The sequence below is a fragment of the Salarias fasciatus genome, chromosome 9, assembly GCF_902148845.1.
Source record: "Salarias fasciatus chromosome 9, fSalaFa1.1, whole genome shotgun sequence".
NCBI classification, from domain to species: Eukaryota; Metazoa; Chordata; class Actinopteri; order Blenniiformes; family Blenniidae; genus Salarias; species Salarias fasciatus.
In genome coordinates, this window is record NC_043753.1 from 15,641,805 (window position 1) to 15,664,853 (window position 23,049).

The 23,049-nt window shown below is 41.8% G+C and overlaps 1 protein-coding gene across 1 annotated transcript in view; it reads right to left on the reverse strand.

Moving 5' to 3' along the window:
- Nucleotides 1-20,530, reverse strand: part of vipr1b (vasoactive intestinal peptide receptor 1b) — a 32,764-nt gene extending 12,234 nt beyond the window's left edge. The window contains exons 1-5 of the mRNA XM_030099788.1: nt 20,477-20,530; nt 14,052-14,142; nt 11,369-11,479; nt 3,575-3,675; nt 539-639 (exon numbers count right to left, since the gene is read on the reverse strand). Of these exons, the coding sequence (XP_029955648.1) occupies nt 539-639; nt 3,575-3,675; nt 11,369-11,479; nt 14,052-14,142; nt 20,477-20,530 (458 nt within the window). The remainder of the gene's footprint in view (nt 1-538; nt 640-3,574; nt 3,676-11,368; nt 11,480-14,051; nt 14,143-20,476) is intronic.
- Nucleotides 20,531-23,049: the final 2,519 nt, after the last annotated feature.

The window sequence follows — 23,049 nt, forward strand, 5'->3', positions numbered from 1 at the left end:
TTGTGTTCAGGGTCGAACGGCGACATGTCGACAACCTATTCTGTTCACGTTTAGACAAAAGGTTTTCTCCTTTGCTTTCTTAACTTGCCTCTCTGTTAATCAGTGATGCAAACAATCAAGAAAACACAGTTCATGAAAGAAATTAATTGCATATAATGTCTATTCATTGCTGCTTCACGATGTGCTGCTGCGATCTACAGTGGCCTCTATTATTCTTATTAACCCCAACTCTCACACGCATAAAATGCCGGTTTCTTTAATTCCATGGTATTTCAGGTATATGACCTTTAACCTGATGCTTACATAAATGAAAGAAAGTTTCAGGGATGCACAGTTTCATTCATGCATTTGAGTCTTTCTTCTCACCTTTGACACAAACCTGCTATTTCTACGTGGGTGTGAAGCTGCAGTGGGACTCAGAGCTGCTGCGCTTTAGTGGAAAAATCAAGCACACATTGTCTCCAGCAACACGTCTGCTGACGACGGTGACAGAGACGTTTAAGAAACAGGTAATGTCTTACACGGTATGCTCACGTACCTGAAGACGCAGAGGATCACAATAGCTGTGGTCAGAGAGACGAGCGAAACGCTGTGGCCGATGGTGTAGCCGATCTTCACTTGCCAGAAAAACTTCCCCTGCTGAAAAAGACATTGTAATTAGTACAACTCAAAGGTAAAAAAGTGAATGAAACCTGAAATGTTTATCAAGACCAGTGTGTACGCTGAAATTTTACCATTACTACACTGACCTTTAATTAAAGACCTGTTTAACAATCCAAACTGAAACGGTCAGACTTCAGTGTGTATCAGAAGCGTCTGCTCTGAAGTCAAAAGAAATGCTTAGTGTGGTCCAGGAATACCGACCACAGACACCGTCTTCAAGAAAGGACGGAGCTCTGCCTTCTTTCTCTGGAGGGTCAGATTGTTCAGTGCCTGCAGTGATCTACAGGACAGGATCAAGGCTACAGCGGACAATGCTGACTATCCTCACACTCAGTCCAGGCTGGATGAAGCCAGGCTGCAGTGAGAGCTTCACGAGATCCTGTTTCCCCACAACCAGCGGTGAAAGCTTTATGTTTAACCTCTACCTGAGCTGCCTCACTCATTTTTATATTTACATTTTTTTTTTTACATTTTTTATTTATCTTCCATTGATGTCATTATGTAACTGTTCATTATTATCTTTATTATGATTATTATACTATTAGTTGGACACCCTGATTTTCCCCCATTTGATAAATAATTGTGTATTCTATTCTATTCTATTCTATAATGACAAAAATAAATAAAATAATCGCGTTGCGTCATGTAAACATGCATGAGTGTTTTCATTGATTCATTTATCTATCTAAAAGAATTTGAATGCTGCTGTATCAAACACTGAGATGCAATAAAATACATGTAATAATGAATTAATTTCTTATTTATTTGTACCTTTTATTAGATTGGGAAAATAATTATGTCTCATATGATGCAGATAAAGATCATCGCATCAGCTTGTGACGTTGGAGGGAAATAATGTACATGTACTGCGATTCCACAGGAAGCTCGAGCCAAAACAAATTGGATAAGTCTCAGTCATTCTGTGATTATGATAATAAAGTAAACAGGAAACACTGAGCTTAACTTAATGGCTACAACGATGTTTAAGTGCTGTAAGTAAAGGGTACTCAAGCTCCTGCGTCGGCCTCGTTTTGATTCGATGCTGCAGGATTTACTGCCGCAGTTCAATCTAACACTTATCAGAGGCGGAGTGGAGGAGAGCTGGAGTTTAGCGAACTCTCAGATGGGCTCAGAGCGGCCTCTCTGTGTTACTGCCATGGCTCTGTATGCTTTGTATTTGATGAAAATGAGATTTGGAGCTCTGCATCCTGCAGCACACATACAGATATCAAGTATGCAGCAAGGCAGACATCAAATTCCTTTTAGAGTACTTCAGCAGCCAGGTCCCTCCTGACTTCCTATGTGGAATACTAATGAGACGGCGTCTGCGACTCGGAGAGCAGAGTGCCCACCACCGAGGCTTTTACCACCCTGTAGAGCACATCCACTCCTTGCCCTGCTCCATCTCTGTCAACGCAGACCAGATTAGCTCTCTGCGGTAAAAATAAACTAAATAAGACCAACATTTGATGTATTTAGTATCAACCTACCCAGAGAGGCCTCATGAATAATCTCTAATGACTCGTAATGCCTGATAACAGAGGCAGGAATTATGAACTGACCTGCCCTTGTCGATGAAAATCAAACGCGCTGTGCTTCACAGACACGAGCTTGCCTCAGAGAAATGCCCACTTGTTGGCGAACTCCTTTCAGAGAATTGCTGACTTCAACTGACCAGCTTGAAGGAATTAATACTTGGTGAGACACACCAAGGGGCCAGGCGGTGGGCCTCTTGCTATAAAGCAGCAGAACGAAGCACTTCTCCGCTACGCCGCAGTGCCTTGTCCAAACAAGACATGTGTCTCACTCGTACGGCCAGAGAGTCAAATGTTTGCTTAGATTTGAAACTACAATCCATTCATCAAACCATTTGAATTAACAAAGCCTTTCTCTGTCTCCGCTGATGCAGTCTTTAGTGATTTTACTGTTTATACTTTGTCTGATTGAGTAAAAGCTCGTTTGAAAATAAATTGTCTCCCACAAGGAATTTAACCCTCCCGTGACTTTATCTGTATGTTAAGACTGCAGAGCTGCCAAATGAGAGGACGCGTCAACGTCTCCGAGATCTTCCTTATGATTGTGTTTGATTCACCAGAGAGGCTGTTCGACACACTGTGGTTAAACCGTCACGCTTATCCAGCAGCCGTCATGCGGGCCAATGTAATGACTAGTATTTGGACTAATATGAGATCACTGGGGTTGTGGGTGGAAAACTCAATTTCCCTGGTTTCTGGTGGGGAATTTTCTAAATATCATGTGTCTCAGTGGTAATGATATGGATAGGAGTAATACACATGGCTAATCTTATCAGCAGGCAGAGGAATAAGAAATACGTATATCACAGTAGCCTGAAGTTTGTATGATAAAATATGAAAAGTAAGAGCTTCTTGCAGCTTCATGTTCGGTATCTGCCTCCCTGCTTACACTGTCCCTGCTATTTACACCTAAATTACATAAAACATTTAATTTTTTTACCCTATCCAACATTTTAAAAACTTGTTTCTTTGAAGAAGCTTTCCACAGAACATTCTACTGAAATGTGATGTTCTTCTTGCCATGGAAACAGTAAAAAAAAGCCGCCAGATAAAGGCCTGGCATAAACACGTGAATGGTTTGTAATTGGAGTTGTTTGCTGTGCATTCGGTCTCCTATAAAGCTCGGCCACTTGAGACACACGGCACCCAGAAGAACTGAATGAAAAAAGAAAAAAAAACAGAGGCAACAGACAAATAGCAAGGTTATGAAACCATCAATCAATACAGCTATTTTCCAGCAACACCCACCCACGGAGAAGAGGAAAGATTTTCTCTCTCAACTCTCCGGCCCACTGTTTCTTCACCTGCTCCCCCGCTGTGCAGCAGCATTCATTCACGGCGGGACCGTGACTCGAACACGGCCGTGTTTCACTCACGTCGTCGCTGGTGCCGTTGAGGTTATAGCCACAGTTCACGGCGATGTCAATGGGATGCATCTCGGTCCAGCCGTCCGCCGTGCAGGTTTTGGAGAGGTTACCTGGACGGGGAGAGGGAACGAAGAGGTCAGAACCACCCAAACTCTGAAGCTACTCTTTAATAAACCCGTCAACTCTTTTTTTTTTTTTTTTTTTTTTTTTTTTTTCACCCCGACGCTCACGTGCGCCGTGACCTGGTATTCGCCGCCAACACACTCCGCAGAGTGCCGCACAACGCTCTCCAGCAAGTGTGAGGAACTATTGACTTGTGCATTATCTGGTCCAGCAGAAAGGCACTTGGCAGACACAGATATTGACAGACTGATCCTTATCTTGTCACTCACTCAGCTCTGAATAAAGATCAACATGCTCACAGAGAGACGTGGCAGTGCAACTGTTTGGTTTTGCATGTCGAGTTTTGCCAGATTACAATAATTACAAACAGCCTCCTGCTGTGTTATTAGAGAAATTTGATTTATATCACAAGATTTGTAGACTTGAATCCTTGGCTGATTTATTTTCATGTCTCGTCGTCTGTTAGCACTCAACATTACATGTGGATATTCTTCCCATATTTTTGGATTTTTGAAACCCTGTATTTGTGATGAGTTCAGCAGGAAACAGCTTTCTGGGCTACATAGTAGTGAAGTAATCTGCCTTGTATTCCTTGTGCTCCAACTATTATGGCTGTGATTCCACACAATGACAAGTTGTTAAGGAAGTCATGAAGATTCAAGCAAACAACTTGATTGGTATGACAAAAGGTAACAATCAACTTAGAAAATTGGCATAACAGACTCTTTTATGTCTTCCTTTCAACACTGAAGTACACTTTAAGTAATACATAAATGCATTTTGCGGCGCTTACATTTTGATTTAATGTTGAATATGGTAATGTTATTGTTTGAGGGAAGCATTTTTCCCTTTTTATTGGATTTACAATTCAGGGTTTTGGTCAAAGAAACACGTTTTTGAAACATAACAGCAGATACATTACTATGATAATGTTCATTCGCCAGTGTTTTGTTCGGGGGTATATTTTTGTCCTTGCAGGTTGGGCTCTTTGTGATGAGGCCCAGAAACAGTCTGTTATTTGGTTTATTCAGAAGCTTTTTTCCTGGTTTGTTCATTTTCAAAAGTATCAAAGGTTCACATAAATAGCGGAGCCCAAATTAGACCTGAACCCCAATGCCAGCCAAGTAACTCCGTGAATGTAAACCTTGCAGACAAATGTTATTGTAAGCTGGCAGTGTGCTGGACCAGAGGGATGAGCAGCAGGAGGGTGGCGGGGAGACGGAAACATCGGGTTTACTGTCTGTGTCATCGCTGTATTATATAATTAATTCTCCTTTATTCTTAATTTTCCTTATTTTCATTAAAAACAGTTGCATTTATTTGTATATCTCAGGCCAGCTGTGAACTGTACAGGGGTTTCTGAAGTGGCTGAATCCTCTTGTGGAGTTCAAGTGAAAAACGCAGGCTAAACTTGACGAAAGTTAATCTTTCAGGCTGGAATTCGGTTGCTGATTGTGTGGTAAGCTTCTTTTTTTCTGAGGAGTTATTGCTGTCTTGTAAAATGGAAGAGATCGGACAGAAAGCTGAACGTCTTCACTTGAATTTACTGCTGCTTAAAGAGAAAACTTTGCGGTCAAAGAACCCCTGATTACATTTTTTACGAGACAGAAAGTCAATGCCTCTTAGTGGAGTGTGCGGGAATGACGTCTTTTAAGTGGTCAGAAAATTTCAGAGCAAAAAGCCCGGCGATTGTAACTGTCATGGATCACGACGCAACCTAAAAGCAAACTCTAACACAGAGAGAAAAGTTCAGAGTTCAGCTTTAACAAACCAGGTGATCCAGACTTTTCTATTTAATAAAGCTATGATCAAAAATAATAAACCACTTCTCTGCCCACACCCATATGATGTGGCATCATCTGTGAAAATTAGGTAAAATGTCAATTTACTGGCTCCACACATGCTCACAGACGAGGAGGAAAGCTTGTCTGCTGCTGCTCCTGGGAGTAAAATTTCCCCGACTGAAAGCTTAATGGGTAAATTCTCATGCAGGATGCAGGTTTGATCTGAATGGCTGCAGCTTGTGTCAGCGGAACAGGTGGGTAAAATATAACTCCGCGGCGCGGGGTCATGGTCACCCGAGACAATACTTTCTTTTCACTGGAGAAACCTCTTACTACATACTTACTGCAAAATGAACCTCAGCTGGCTCCTGCTGTGTGGCTTGGTGCAAAACAGCAGGATTTTATCTTCGATCCAAGACTGTTGTCTGTGAGGACAATCCATCAGGATTCTGACTGGAGCATATCTAGCATTATAAACCGCTTCCAAATCCCTCACGGGATCCCTAATCATTGATTAGATATGGCTGCACGCAGTGTAACACCACCAGTCACTGCCTGTTTTCACATTTCCTTCGGTATCAGAGGACATCAGCTCCTGTTTGAAATTGATTTTGCTCAATTGAAAATTTCTGTCTGAAAACTGAAAAGTTGACCACCGCTAAAGAATGAAATAATCTAATTCAAACTGCAGAACACCTCTTAATGGTGTTTCGTTATAAATGAGAAAATTACTGCAATCTCTACTACGTTATGTACTCATAGTCTAACTTCTCAAGAGGTGAACTGAGTTATTCCCAAAGTCTTTCAGTCTGTCATGGGTTCAAAATCCGCCTGTCACCACTATGTCTTTATGTCAATGTAGAGAAAAAAATAGTTTTTCTGAGTTTTACTTTTATTTTCTTGTGAATATAGAGGGATTTACTGCAGAGCCACGGCCTCGGTCCCTGTCTGGGATCCACCAGAGGAGTTCACCTCAAGCTGCTTCCATCACATTTATTTTGCCGTCAGTTTGAAATCCTTCGTATTTTCAAGAATTGTTTGCCTTCGCCATCACGCTGAGTGTGCTTTTACATTCCTGTGTTGGCTTTTATGAGGATGTTTGTGTTTTTTAATAAGTCTCCATAAATCCCTGCATATACTTACTGACAGCCCTCAAGTTTCTCATGTCTTCACTGGCGTTTGGTTATTTTCCTACTTCAGAGCATCAGAGCAGTCTTGACGATATCCTCGAATTCGAACACCCGTCTCGGAGGCTCAGAGAAAGTAATTTTCATATTCAAATGGCAGCGTTGTGAAGTAACAGGAATCTGCTGCAAAAACTTTCCCACAAGTTGCTCGAATTCCGATGACAGTTTGTTTACAGCGAGGCTGAAACTCACCTGGTAAACACAGCTCAGCTGCAAAACTCTGAAGACACGCGGCTATAAGCACACTCAGAGCTGAAGAACCGTCCTCTCAACGCGGCGGTAAACAGGTCTTCAGACAAATCCTACACGAGTTCGCCTGTTTTCGAGTGCAATTTTGAAACAGCACATTTGTTTACGATCAATCAACAGGTTTTTTTTTCGGTCAGACTGGCAGACGTGGGACAGGATTTATAGATGATTATGAATATTTTTCACTTAAAAATCAGATTATTTGTCATTTCATGGTATAAATTGATAGTTTTACAGTCATATGAACTACATGTTGGAAAATAACTATGAGTAATTTCATTACGATGAAGTGAATTTGAATGATGGCGACTGTTAATTCATGTTCTTGGAGTCAGATGTCAGAGAGATGAATGGGCGTGGCCCTTTTTTCATGCATCGCATTAAATTTGAGGGGAAATAATTACATCTGCATTCCTCCTTACTTGGAAAGCCCTTTCCAGTGTTTCCATTAAAAATTAAGACATGATGCACATTCCAGATTGTAATCAGTATTCCATTTATTGATGGCATTTTTTTTTCTCAACAGGATGACAGATGACGGCCTCTAATGGAAGGACTTAATCAATTCCCAGATCTTAATTGGAAAGAGTACATTTATAATGTGATAATACGTCACGGACGTACAGCTGATCTTCTTGTTGATGTGGGCCAAAATCTTTGAGGTACATTTTCAACACTTTGTTGAATCTTTCACACAAAATACATAAAATAGGGAAAAAAATATGAACATCCATCACGAACACGTGCGCTGGTGAGCACATTGAGGCAACATCTGCTAATGTAAGTGGCTAAACACACTGAAAGCCCCATTACTTAGCATCCAGTTGTGCGGCTGATAATCGGATGTGAGGCCGTCTCTCAGGACGGCGCATTGACTCGCCGGGTCAAAGAAGCAGGAGCGCGAGGAGAGCAGGTAAAAAGCTCGGAGGTGTTGAAAAGACGGAGCACATCCATCAGCGCCAATTTAAAAATAACTCCTGGAGCGAAAGAGGGGGGAAAAAAAAACCCGAAGAAGAAGCTTTGAGCGGAGAGGTGTGAGTCGGGAGAAATTATTTAAGCGCCGTGAAAATGTGTTGAGTTTAATAAACGAACACCCGACAATGAATTCAGATAATCTAAAACAAATAAGGAAAGCAGGGATGAAAAATTGGACACATGAAGGCAGCACCGCCACAAAAACACATTAAAGCGTGTCAACGTGCGCTTAAACAGGGAGAGTAATTGTTGAAATTTGACAGGAGGCTTCAGAGTGAGCCAGGGTCAAACAACCGGTCACACCTTGAGATTGGACAATAGGAGCGAGCAGACAGGTGTCTAATGAGGCCAGGTAGAAAGGTCTGGAGGGGCCACAGTTATGAAGTAATAAGACGGCAGGTTTAAAAATAAGTTTAAAAATTTAAACTCTATAATCCATAATCACGGTCTTCAAACTGAAAAAAAAAGAAAAAAAAAGAGAAAGAAATAATAAGTGTCTTTACATGAGCAAGCCAGATATTTAATGAGAAAATTAACTGAACATAATCCAAACCAAATCTCACCGAGGTGTTTAACAGAATTTACACGACAAAATCTGATGAATGCAAATTCTGCCAACAAAGACTTTTCCTATTCTCCCATTAACCTGATATACGACGTTCCAGCTCACATTTATCTGATAGACTAAGAATATAAAACAAGCAGACTTCAGGTTAATGCGAGTTTGTTGAATAATTCTGTGAAGTAATAATGCTGCTTTACTTTAAATATCATACAACTGGAAGCATGTTTTGCACCTCTGTGTGCTACATTTGATCTTATAGATGCTTTGATGTGATTTTGATTTGTTATGATTTCAGCATATCTGCCGTTGCAGTGTAAACAGACATCATTTTCAGAACTAAATACTTCGCTGAAATGTGTAAACGGGGCCCAAGATTAGATTCTGCAAACAGTAGCGATCCGACATCTACTCAATCTGAGACTCGACAGCTCGACAAGATTGATCACCAGTGCACGATCATTAGTTTCCAAGGCAAACTAATCAAGCGTTTCACACCAAGAAGCATTATTAAAACAAAGAAATATAAATCTACAAATCAAGTTTCCTCACTCTTTGTGCATATTTTACATACATTGCTTCAAACTACAAATTACTTGTGAAAACGGGTCGATTGAAACCTGGCTGGGACGTTCAGAGACCCGGCTGGAGAGTCTAGACCAAGAATTAAGAGGTGGCTTCCTGTTTATGGGAGAAAAAAAAACCATTTGAATGACCTCTTGATTGAGTGTTCACAACTTCATAAGTAGAAATTTCCTGACTCCACATTCCTGGTTGCAACACATGCAGCCATCTGTGAAATCCCAGGAAGGCTGCGTTTTGGTTATTGTTCCTTTTTCTTGACAAGGCATTTACATGCAAAGAGAATTAATGTATTTCTTTGGAAGCAGGCGCCGGGGAATACGTTCTCACCGCTGAAATCGGTTGAATGCAAGTCACACGACGTCCTCAGTTTGAAAACGTACAAACCGACGATCCATCTGAAGACAGACTCAGCTGCAGTCGTGGGTCAAGAGCGCCAGAGGAACACGAGCATAATAATTCACATTGAATCACAGGTCAATGGTCACTTCCAGTGGGGAAATTATAAAAATAATCCAAGTCTTTGCAGGTGTTAGTAGTGAAGAACAAGTGAAAAAAGGGACATTTAAAAAAAACATTTAAATGAGATTTTATGTAAATGTGAACCTTCAACAGGTTTTTTACTTGGTTTCCATTTTATTCAAGGCAACCCTGTTAGAGGAAGCTTTCATGTGGCTCAACTCCATCTCTTATGAATAACTTCTGCAGTATATTTTAAAAACATGTTTTTAAAATCACCGTGTGGCAATAAATGTCATCAGCTCTTGAAAATGTTCACAGGAAATGAAGAGTTTATCTACCAGTGCTTTGAGCAATGCTTCCTTTACTGAGTGACACTCATTCATTGAAGTAAACAGAATGAGAATCCAAATCGCCAAATTAGATATTTTGGAGGAGAAGAAATTTAAATGAATGAGTTTGTGAATGTTTCACCATTTCTACTTTCAGTAATTATGAACATTTTTACACCGAAACAGTAATTTATTCCATTAAACCACCTTTTATAAATCTTTATCCAATGAAGGTTCGAACGGAGGTGGAGCTGATCACACTTCAATTAAAGGGCAACTCTGTTTTTTTGACACCTGGTGTCAAGTTATTAAGTTGCCCTTAATGCAGCAAATCTTCTAAAGCCAGTGGTTTAATTTAAAGACAAAAAAAGAACTGTAGCATATTTTCTGAATCCTGAATTAACCTGAAATGTGAATGTGTTTGTTGTTGATCGTCTACTTTTTACTTTTCCTTCACTCAGAGCTGATCAAAAGCACGAACTCGGACAAAGGTGACATCTAGAATGGATGCATGCAACGTTAGTTTATCTATCATCACTCTTCAATTTCCTTCAACATAAAATGAAGAAGAAAACAAAAGATATTGAGAGGAAATTTGAAAATCTACAAGCATTTATGGAGCTGACGCTGTGAAAGCGACAAACAAGACGCCGAGTCTTGGGACAGAAAATTGGCAGAAAAGGCAGAGAGGTTTCTGAGAAGCAAGACAACGGCGTTAAATGACAAAGCCGTGAGCGAGGTCGAAACACTGCTGGCGATCTGAAATAAGTCAGATAAGTAACACTCACAGCATAAAGGGAGCTGCAGGCTGACGTCGTCAGGAACCTTGGCTCATCGCGGAGAAACAACAGCCAGTGACGACACGCTCAATTCAAATAACATTTCTCCTTTTCATCTGAGTGATTCATCCCCCGTTCGGCCTTCCCTTTGTGTCTCTGCTCTTCGGCTGAAGATGAGCTGGAACCCTTCATGTTCCCGTTGGTTTGGTTCATGCCAGTGATCTTTAGAGGAACTTTCATGGCGGCTTTGAGCCGACGCACCACACAGCTGGCGAAGAGGAACACTCCAAGCTTTCCGCCCCTTGGACAATTACGCAAATGTAAGAAGTTGGGAAATCTAATATTTTAGTTATGTAAATGATTCGTCGATGCTCTTTTTGAACCTGACCAATCGGTATCCTCTGTCCTGTGAGCTGTGTGCCGTGGGCCTTCTGTCGCTGTAATTTTGCACAAATGATAAAATCCCTATTTGTATGCAGGAAACACACTCCATCCATAATGCGTCTCAGAAGTGTGTAAGCACACTTTTAAACATCAAAATATTCAGATAGAAAAATGCGAATGCACAAATGAATATGTTAATGTGTTCGCCGGTGACAAGAGGATCGCACAGCGGAGGCTGGTTTTGCACTCGAAATAAATTACTGCTTTACTGCAGAACATTGCACACCGTCAAAATGTGCTATCGTCGAAATATTCTCAAATCAAGCCTGTGTCGTGTGCGTTGTTTGGGATTTTGCAGTAATGGAGAACGGAGAGACGAGCGCTTACCTTTGTGCTGGTCACTGAAGTAGCTGAAGTACGTGGGGCAGGTTATTGTCACCACCTCTCCGACGCTGGCCGACGGCCAGCAGGCAATGATGTCCCACATGCCTTGGCAACCTTCCAGGAAAAAAGAAAAAAAACAAACAAAACAAGAACATAAATAAGGCATCACTCATATAATGGCAGAGACACTGGTTTATATTTATGCTACAGCAACACTTTCAAGTCTGGCACTGACGTTCTGAAGCGCCTCAACGTTGGTCACTAAAATCATACGCGCGCACAAAAACAACAACGTAAGGTGCTGTGTTCAAAGTAAATGAAATTGTCAATGTGCAGCAACTGCATCCTACAACTCTGTAACAAAAAAAAAAAAAATGAAATCTATAAATGATTTTTATCAAATGAAACAATGAACCCATTAAACTCTGGAATGAAATCTGCTGGTGAGAGTAAGTCTCCTTCCACAGCTGAATAATTGATGCTTTTTAGATGACGCCTCTCCCTTTATGACCTGTGCCCTGACAAATCGTAATTTGCAGAAATAGGAATGTTCCGTTCATCTCCAAATGAGTAAGATGCACTTCAAACAATCACAGGGTGATTCATGGAAATGTTGCCTGAAGTGCTAATGGCTTTGGTTTTAAAAGTTTGGCTCATTTACACTGACATATAGTTTTATATGTCTCTGGGTCATCTTAAATCAAAATCAGAAACAGTCAGCTGGTATTTGCTTGAAAAGTCAAACCTGATTTATCCCAGAGGGGAGCATAAGCTGTAGTTAGAGGGCAGCTGGTGTGAAAACATGCATACGAAGCAGCTTCTCTGTATTCCATGAAATGAAAAGCCTCTCTTAAAGGGGGTGTGAAATAAAATACAAGCATTGCATGGTTAATTTCTGAAGTTTTGAAACACTGGAAAGCAGGAGCTTTTCTGAGGTGTGACACTGTCACCTGTTATTTTCAAGTACTGTCAATTTTATATCTACATGCAGGGAAGGGAAACTGTCAGAAAACAATATATGTTGGTTTTGTTTATCAAATTGATTGAAAAATCCATTTTCTGTATATGTCACAACTATAGGCTGCGAGCGTATGCTCTCTCTCTCTCTCACACACACACACACACACACACACACACACACACACACGCTGTTAATTCATTTATTGGGGATGTGTTCTCTGAGTGCAACTTCCACTACCTTCCTGTTGAGGAAGCAGATAGGAGAGAAGAGAAATGAGGGTCATTGAGGAGATAAGGAGAGCTGCTTCCACTCATGTATATTCACTTAATGCCTCAATGCTGTGCGAGTGGTGTGTGTCGCTATTTCTTATTGAAATGAGATCAAACGGGGAGGGCAGAGAAATGCTTTTTGAAGGAAAACAAGAGAAAAGCAGATTTGTGAAGAAAAATACACTGAAAATTAAACACACATTTGAGAGTATGGCTGCTTTTTTTCTTTCCAGCCACTTCACAGATGCATTATATTTCATTAAATGTTTATTGATTGCAGAATTCATCATTATGTCGGACAGTCATATTATAACAGATGTTGTCAATAAGTTTTGTGAAATAACACCACTTTAATCAGTGAAGTGAAAGAGACTAATCAATAGAAGAATTCAGGCAGTTACTATAACCGAACCTGTATCAAGCTCGTCACTCTTTATATTTGTGGCTGAACCATAGCGAGGCGGTATGCTTTGCTCTCCGTGCCCAAATTAAGCTCCAGCTGCTCTTAGGATTGCTATAATTTTTCAACAGACCTGATTAACTTTAAAGTGCATTTCAACCAGAATATTGTTCTAATATGAAAGTTCAAGAATTTCACACAGCGCAGCTGTGCTCCAGTCAACCAGCAAAGTTTCCTTTTTTTCTCCTCCTCTCAAATGCACTGACATATTTAAACTGCTAAGAGATGTGCTAAAGGGTGTGGAGCGAGGGCTTCCCCGGGGTACACCGCTTCCAATACGAGAGAAGAAGCAGGAGGCTGCAGCCGCTGAAGCCGCTCGCATCTTTGATGTTTGGCCGCTAAAGTCTGATCACATTAACCGTGACTGACGGCGAACCTGCCCAGAACCCCGAGTCGCTCCCCGAGGGCGTCGGAGACGAGACAAGGATCTATCAGGTCGCCGTAGCTCCGACCACTGTAGAACATCGTCTTATCGGGTTAGATTTGATTAAGGAACATGCCTTCCACATGTTCCACTTTCTTTCCTCGAGGCTTTCGGGGAATATTGCAACAACAGGAGAAATGAGAAAGGCTTGGAAGCCTGAAAACATGCCAGGCAGAGCCATAAAAATGTGACAAATATGTTGGGAGTGTTGAGACCTGGCCAGCATCAAGAGCTTCAAAATGCCATAACAGGCTTTCACAGGCCTGAAAGAGGTCAAAGCTTCTACTGGTTTGGAAATGCAGTCATGGACTTCTGCTGATCTCCCGAGGCGTGCCGTAATCACTCTTTTGGAGCTCAGAACTGGCCGCAATAAAGCCGTGATAATTAAATTAGATCTTTGAAAGGTAAGCGGTCTGCATTTCCACCTTCCAGGACAGTGCTCTATCTCAAAAGGCCCACACTGTATTTACCTTCCTTGCTATTTATTCACCTGTGCTCCTTCCATTTCCTCTCAATAGCCTCCTGCAGACCTCAAACACACAGAGCCAGGGAAATGTGTTTTTAAGAATAACCTGAGGTGACGTTCTCGGAGGTGCTATTTTCACAGCGCTCCTTCTCCAGCTCGATCTCGTTCACCACGTCGCACATCTGCACCGATAGCACCTGCGGAAGAGGCAAAAAGCACATTTACCACACAACGAAAACCTTCCGTCGCAATCAGCAACTCATATTCGGCGACGTTAGATGACAGAAAAATATCTGCTGATAAATATTTCTAATATTTACCCATAGTGCATTGCTGCAACCTCAGCTTTTCATGCTTTGTTTACCCATTAGAACGAACCCCCAGACGGTAATGCAGGAACACAGACGTAATCTCCATGTCTAAAATCCAAACAGAGCTCCTTCTTGCGAGGAAAATAGATGCTATCATGCAAATGGATTAGGAAGCGGAGAAGCGAACCACTGAGTAATCTGCTGCAATTGTTCATCTGTGTCAACAAAAGGCTGAAAAATGCAGGCCGCTGGAAATGTGTAAGACGAGCAGCTCCGAGCTTCAGAAGGTCAGCGGAGATGAAGGAAGAGAAAGGAAGAGAGGGAGAAAGAGGTCAAGATGAGTAAGAGCGGCATATTCATGAAGTCCCAGGGAGGAGCGCGGCCCTGCGCCGGGCTGCCAGCGCTACACTCTCCATGACTGGAAGCAGAAAAGGTCACGGAGAGAGGATACTTTCAGCTCAATGCACATGATGCATTTACTATTATTCTCTAATTGGGCCGTACAGATACCTTTGTTCTTTCTATTGCGAGTCCCTGTCATGCTGGAGCTGTCAAACATGAGACGATCCTCATCAATCACTCTGAAACGTCCCAATTGGGTGATCCCCCCCCCAAAAGATATGACACTGCTGAAAACGGCAGCCTGCGGTCAATGAACTGCTCACTTCAGATGCGAGACGAACCCCAAATATCAACCAACTCTCTTTCATCACCTTCATTTTAATAATTTTGAGTACTTCAATACTCAAAGTAGAGGCTACTTTCAAGATTAGACAAGACTTTTGACACTTCAATCTCTCTGTTTTTGCTCTGGTAAATATTGAAAAACTGAACTTTTTTCCATTTTTCTGTCTTAGACATTGTAATAAACACTCCAGTTTTGCAACTTGTACAGTCTGCAGTAACTACATGATCCTCGAACAAACAGCGACTCCTTTTAAAGCAGCGGTGGCAAACAGGACAAATGAGTTCACATTACTGTCTGTGAGCCGAAGCCATTGCCTCGCTCGCTCTCATCCGGCGCGGGTAAGGTCGTCCTGACACCATCATAATCCACACAACTTTGGTCACAGGAGTCTTTTCCTGAAACTGATTATAGTGGGGAATCCAGCATATCCTCAAGTAATAGCAGCGGCTCACGCCGGGAGGCAGGATATTAATCTGCTAACTACAGCCGAGCAGAGACGCACGGATGCGGGAGTAAAGCTCGTGTTGGTCAGACCCTGCGGTAACCTTATTTTTGATTAGCATTGAACCGACTGAAGGGCAACGTAACGGGGGAGGGATATGAGACCAGGAGCCGTCCTGAGGGAGGACAGTAAAGTCGGTTTTGTGTATGTTCTTCCTGTCACTCCTCTCATCCAAATGTCAAAGCGAGGTAATTACAGTAATATTCAATAACCACTATTTAACAGCTCTTTTAAAAAATACTTTTTTTTTTTTTTTACATCAGAATGAATCAAATGTATCCTAATCTGTGTGGGAAATCAATATTACCTCAGTTTCAAGCTTAAACTTACTCGTGACACATTTTTTTATTCTGCATCGGTCCCGCTTCGCTTCACTTATCTACATTTTTATGCGATGTGCCGACATCCAAAGGTTGAATATGATAAATGCTTTTTCATGTCATTCCTGTTTTATATTTCATCATTTCGCCGTGTTAGGGCTCTCTGGGTTAAACCTGGACCTGGATCTCTACACGTGCGCCACACCTTCTGCCTGGAGTCCACTGGAGCTGCCGGCCTGGTGCATCGTGTTGTGTTGTAATGAAAGTAGTTGACAAGTCGATGAACGCCACATTAAAGAGGCAAACTGTGATCAACTGCAGGAGCTCCTGTCGTCCCCACATAAATGGACACACTTTTTCATCGCATTATTTTAAAAAACTAAATGTAAAGGACAATACTGAATCATTCTGTGGGGGCTGTTTGTGGTCCTGGTTTTCAGCCTACTCTGTAATTTTTTTTTTTTTTTTTTTTTTTTTATACCCTAAATGTGACTCTCATCCAAAAGCACTATTACCGCAGCACTTTTTGTTTTTTGTTTTGTTTTGTTTTTTTGCTGAAAGCTTGTTAATGTCAGAAAACAAAGGGCACTGGTAAATCTTACTACATAAACACACCACCCTAACAAAATATAACCTTTAGATTCAGCAGTATCCAAACTGGTGTATTCAGGCAAACAGTGCATCTGAGAAATGGCTCCAACTTGTAATTAGTTCATGAGCTAATGGACGGTTACAATGAACCAACTAATTATTGAATGTTGTTGGTAGTTACCAGTGCAGACAGAAAAGCGCTGGTACACTTTATTAACACTAGCATATGTTTTACGGGATTTGATCTTAGAATTTGACATGAGATCATGAATGTGAGTTTCAAAACGAATGATCCGATTTTCCCAGAAGAAGCATGAATGCATGGAGCTGCTTTGTGTTATCTGGCGTTGAGAATGTGACTCACTTTACAACCGAAAGTTTCCCAAAAATCACTAATGCTGCATAAACATGAGGGAAATCGAAACAAAATCCCTCATCAGGGAGAAAAACAGACATGATAGAGGAGTAAGTGCAGGGCCTTGTACTGCAGGCTCCTGGGATCAGGCTCCCGCCTTCACTTGAATGCAGTTTATTAGTTCATATTAGTCTGTATATTGTGGATAAAGCCAGAATACACACAGAGGGAGACCGGCGATAAAACATCCAGCGCGGTCGGCTGTATGGGATTGATGGGGCCGACAGAATTTCTTCATCGATGTACTCACAGCAAACAAGGGGGAAGCGCCCTGGCAGTGATTTATAAAGCAGCTCAAAACGCTGGAGACAAGAATTAAGTGGCCGCCACCTGAGATGCTGCAAACACACCAACGGCATCGCAAGATCGGACGGCCGAACCGTGGAGATTACTGCACCGGGGAATGAATCAAACTGTCAGTTCCACAGTATGCAAATGATAAGTGGACCTCTGCATCCCCTGAGGGACTCACACACACACACACACATACACACACACTGCATGAATACCTGTCGGGTGGAGAGTTTGTTAGCAAGGCGCTCATCACAATAGCTGTCTCTTCTCATTTAAAGCAGCTGGCAGCGCTGACTGATTTGAGAAGAAGATAATGATCAAATAAAGAGGAGAACAGTTGACAGAAATCTGTTTATTTCCTTCTGACACACCACTGGAAAGCAGCCTCTGCACCGCGCACATGCGTAGCTCACCTTTTAGGTTATTTTCTCAGCTGAATGAAGAAGAAAAGTTTTTGACTTTTGACTGACACAGATCAGCACAGATCAAACCCTGCTCTGCACTGTGGCGGAAGAAAGACGCTGACCTTTTTTTTTGGAAACGTGTTCATCTGCGTTTGGCCGAGAAAACAATCGATACCGCTCTCAGATCAGCGCGTGAAGAATTTTACTTGAGAGGTGGAAGTCGAAGCTCGCCTGAGCGTGAAGGACAAACAGGTGGTGCGGCGACACGCGGCGTACCAAAATAATGCACAGCGGCGTCTGCGGGGCGCGCTGATTGACACGCTGCTTCCTGTTTGTTATTCCACGTGCGCTGACACCTAATGTACAAACTTAAGGTGGTTGTTTGATCAGCGCTGTAATTGTGCCAGTGGATTTAATTAGACATTCGCCTAATTTTAATTTAAATGAAACCGGGTTGTAGCAGAGTGGCTTTGATTGTACCTTTGCACAGCTGTCAGTTCCAGTTAGGTTTAGGTGAAATATGAGTAATGCCACTTTTATGTGTGAGGTGGCAGCAGTGTGTTACTGTATCTCCAACTTTGTCTGTCTCTGTTCATTGTTGTTATTTTGTCCAAAAGCGGCAGTCTGTGTTGCGTTTACTCTTAATTCTGTCATTTTCTTTCTTTTTTTTTGTGTGTTTAAAAAAAAAAAAGACAGTTTGAATAATTTTCATGGGAAGAAAAGAAGATTGATGTTGAATTACCTTTCAAGGCTGAGAATATGTGTAAACCCGCTCTCTTTTTGCGTTTGAGCTGTTATTCCTGTGACACTCTGTTTTTTCGGGGATGCAGGGAGTTAAGCACTCCGTCTGGGAGACGAGCTTCAGACTTCAGGTGGATTTTCTCGCCTGTTTTGTTTCGCTGCTGAACAAAGTTCGAACTTGAAGCTTCACACCTGATGGAACCACTTCAGCCCTTTTTTTCCCTACATTCTTTCTTTGCTAACTCCTCTGAAGTGATCACTGCTCAAGGTATGATAACAAAAAACAAATGACAATCATCTGCATATTTACATTTATAGGTATTTATGTCTCTGAACTGCACTTTCAGGTCCATCTGCACAACTAGATTATCACTTTTACTCAATAAGAAATGCTTGATATCCATCTAGTCCATCCAGAGGATGTGTGATTTTTCACTGCACAGAGTTTGTTTTCAGGTGTTGAAGTCCACCTGCTGGTGATGGGCTGCTTGCTGTTTTGTACACACAGCAGAGCAGTTTTAACCAAACAGACAAGACTCAGCTTACAGGGAAAAGACAGGTTGCACAAGAACAAGAATGGCCTCGAGGAAAGTCTAACCTCTAAATCTCTAAAGTCTTCTCAAAACCTTAATTTCAGTACTTCAGGGTTTAGATTTTTCAATCATTTAATGGATGGATGGATGGATGGATGGATGCACAGCACCACTCCTGTTCCAGTACAGATGAGTGTCTCCAACCAGTGGCTGAAAGCTTGTTTTAGTTCCTCTCTCTTGGGTTGATGTTTCCAAGGAGAAGCAGAGGAAAAGTCATTATTGGCCACCCTCTGTGCTCCTCTCCACCGCCTCTTATCTGCATAGAGTCGAATCAATAACAGTGACATCCAGCCATCAACATGCACTTTTTAACCACTTGCAGGATTTTCCGTGAACCCCTTGAACGCCACATTTCCTCACTGGATGTACTGATGTGCCATGTCAGGGTGTGTTATTGTTAAGCAGGCAGCAAAGGCTTTGGAAAGACACACCAGCAACAGCCTTTAAGAGCTACTGAAGTATGTCAGCTAATGATGTGTGTGGCTGATCTGAACTGTCGGACCAGGCGGGACCTCTGAGAGTTGACAGAGGTGAGGAGGAAGAAATTTTCACACAGCCACTTAGATGTTAACAATCTATTCAGCTTGGAAAGAGGCTACCTGGCAAGCATGAAAGGAGTGCAGGCTGAGCATCACACCAATAATAAGCACCGAGTCTCAGCCTGTATTGAAATCCAGATGTATTTCACATTTTTCTCTAGCATTTCTGAAAATTATTTTAAAAAAAAATCATCTGTACTGATATGAGAACAATACAAAAAAGAACTTCACAGAAAAAAAAGATCACAAGAGTACTTGTGACACTCCCTATGAGAGATGAAGCCTTTTGGAAAAATAAGACATTGCTGAAGAATACACTCGGTTTGGTGCACAAAATGAAAAGACCAAACCCAAACAGAGCAGCCAGTCATACCTAATCTAGTGTTATACATGCGCCTGTTTGTTTAAATTCAAATTTGTAATAAAAGCAAGGGAGCCTATATCACCCACACACAAAGCAGCACTGAGACTCACCACAGAGGCAGCGATGATGAAACTGCGAGTGTTGGATGGTACTATGTGAGTAATCTCTAAAGCTTTCCAATCTGGAGACAGTAAGTTCTGAGGGAGCAAATGAATGTAGTGGAGTTGAATTACTGTACTTGTCCTTGTGTAGAAGATTCCCATTCACTATAGATTATTTTACAGGCGCATAATCAGAGAAAACCTCCAAAGAAACAATTATGAAACTATCTGAAAAAAAATGAAAGGCTGATGGACAACAATAAGCCACCTTGATACATTTTCTATGAATTTCATTAGGTCTTCAATCTGACAGGCAATTAGATCTGCTATGATAAAGTGAACATTATCGCCATGTAAGCTCGTCGTGTTGCCATGAAACTTCACCTTCAGATGATGCACTGACTCATCTGCGACAATAACGGGAGGAAGAAAATGCACGTCTTCACAGGAGAATTTTTTTTTAAAAGAATTACAGAACTCGGTTTACTGGGAAAAGGATTATCGAGCATATTTTGAACTGATATCAGCTGATTTAGCTTCAGTGAAGTCGAACAAACCCGAAGTTTTTGGAGCTATGGTGAAGTTGCGCATAAGATTCAAACCTTAAAATCATTATAAAAGTGCAAATTGCTTACATGAAGGAATATTCTAGAGTAAAAGCGGCTTACTTTTGGTAGATGTGAGCACAGCAGCAGCAGAGCCAGCAGTTGTGTGGGATCCATCCTGTTAGTTGTGGAGTTTTCTTTATTTAATGACTCCCCGGGAAAGAAAGAAAAAAGCACCGAAAATAGATAAACCAAGAACGACAAGAAGCCAGAAACGTCCGACTGTGAGTGTTGGAGAAGAAAGCGAGCCCAGGTGCGTGGAGACGTGCGAGGAGTCGGAGACGCGCTGCAGCCGCTCCATCGGATTGCGCTCCTGTGCGCGCGGCGAGGCGCGGCGCGGCGCGCGCTCCTCCTGCAGAGAGCTGCGGCGGTGGGCTTGAACCCGCCCCTCCTCTGTGCCCCCTCATACCCGGCGTCTCCCCTTCACGACTGCTTGTTTTGTCTGTGTAGTAAATCAGAGGAGCGCTAATTGAACACGGTGACGGTCAATGCAGGGGCCAGGATTAACTCCCCTCGTCAATTTGTCTTGGGAAGGTAATTACTTCATTGCATAAACACACTTCTGAAAGCACAATCCTCTAAAGTAGGCAACAAGCTACTTCAGGTTTTGAAAGGAAAGTATCAATGAGTTCGATCGAAATAAAATAACACTAAAAAATAGTCGCTAAATGAAATTCTCTGTTATTCTCATTCAGTGTCATGTTCACCTAACTCCAATACAATCAGTGGGAATTTTAATTCACTCTGGAGTTGGCAGCAATTCTTCTCTGAATATTGAAACATTTAATGAGTTTTGAAGTGGCTTGTGTTATTGTTGAAGGTATTTTCAAGGCTGCCCTGTGACCCTGAATTGCCCGAATAGGAGCATGTGGGTGGTTGTCTTCCTTTCCCTGATGGACTGGTGACCTGTCCTGGATTTACAGTTTTTTTTTTTAGGGGATTTAATCTCCTCTGTCTTTACAATAATTCAGCAGAGGCATGGAAGCATTTCCAGCGATTTAAGGGTTTGGACTGCAACACTGATGTTAGTAATTGGTTCAAATAGTAAATAAAGTGCTGAATACATGCATGAGGAGGAGGTGAAGAGGGTAAGGGCCTTCAAATTCATTGGTGTCCACAGGTAAAGGCCAGCAGAGACTGGATCTCCTCAGAATGCAGAAAAATTCTCTCGTTTCACGTCCGTTGGTCTGAAATGGCAAAGCTCATGACCACTGGATGGTGATGGAGCACCTCCGCGAGCTGCCCCTCCCATGAGGCATTTACTGTGACACGTCCAGCTGTAATTTGAAAGGCCCTCCTGGACATCACCTGTTTAGCCCCCTACCGCCTTCTTTTGGTCTTTGTAGTAGACTGAACAAGGTGCTTGAGACATTTGCTCTATAATTGCTCCATATTGCTATATCACACTGGCGATATTGTGGCTGTGTTGAATTGAGATACAAGGACCGTCCATCACTGAATAGTTGGTCTCTTAACCTTTAGAAATTTCTAAAACAGAAATAGAAAGTGAAGACGTGTGATTAAAAAACAAAACAAACAGCTATTGATGTCAGAAGCATAGAAGAAAAGAAATGGTCCCACGTGTGGCCAGCAGTTTGTTACCATCATATATAAAAATAGTGTGTAGTAGCGGAGAGTCGGGGATATATAGGAGTGAGCCTGGGGAACAGCTGCTTGCTCTGCATGGAAGAATGTCCATTACACAAATTGCAGAGGAGCATTCTCTTATAATTGCTAATGCATAAAGATGAGAATGGAGTGCCAAAATAAGAGATGTTGTGAAAATTTATGTCTGCTATTAATTAAAAAAAAAACCAGGATGGTAATGAAGAGAAAACAAAACTGACATTAACAAACAGACTGGTCTCTGCAGAGACAATATGTGATGTTTTTAGGTCAACATAAGAGAAACTAAATGGTCTCTGAGCTGCTGCTGCTGCTGCTGCAGCCGTAAATCCCACCCATCCTCTATATTACTATCCTGCAATCTCAAAAATGGACTCATCATCATTTCGGGCTGAAATATCACAGATCTTCCTGCTCCATCTTCTTGAGTCCGAAGTGTCACGTTCACGTCGGCTTTGTTGCGACTGAAACTCCGCCGGTAGCCGGCCAGACCTCACGACTCCCTGCATGCATTTCCCTGCTCAAGTTCTCCAATAAATGTTGAAGGACGTCGTGTTGCTCGTCAGCAAGCACAAAAGAGAAAAAGGCAAAACATGAATAGAAGCAAAGTTTAGTTATTTATAAGTGATTTTCTCTTCTGTGAGGGATACTCCGAGTTGTTTCTGCTTTAATCTAACGTCTCATTTTCACAATCCAAGTCTAACTTAAGCCTGAAAGCTCTCATGCTGCCTCTCCATTTATCATATTGCCTTCTATTATTCCCAGCTACAGCAATGCTGATAGAGCAGAATAACAACAAGCAAAAGCCTTCTGTAGCATGTCGATCAAGATGGACTTTACTGTTACTGCAGCAGCACATTATTTCAAACCAATGAAATAACATCACTGAAGTCGTGTTGGTGAAAAGGTTTTATGTCTCTTCACTAAAACAGTCAATTCTGGAAATGTCTCTTTTACATAAAGGTCATTTTTGCTCATATACGTATGCAATATCAGTCTCATGCAAAAAG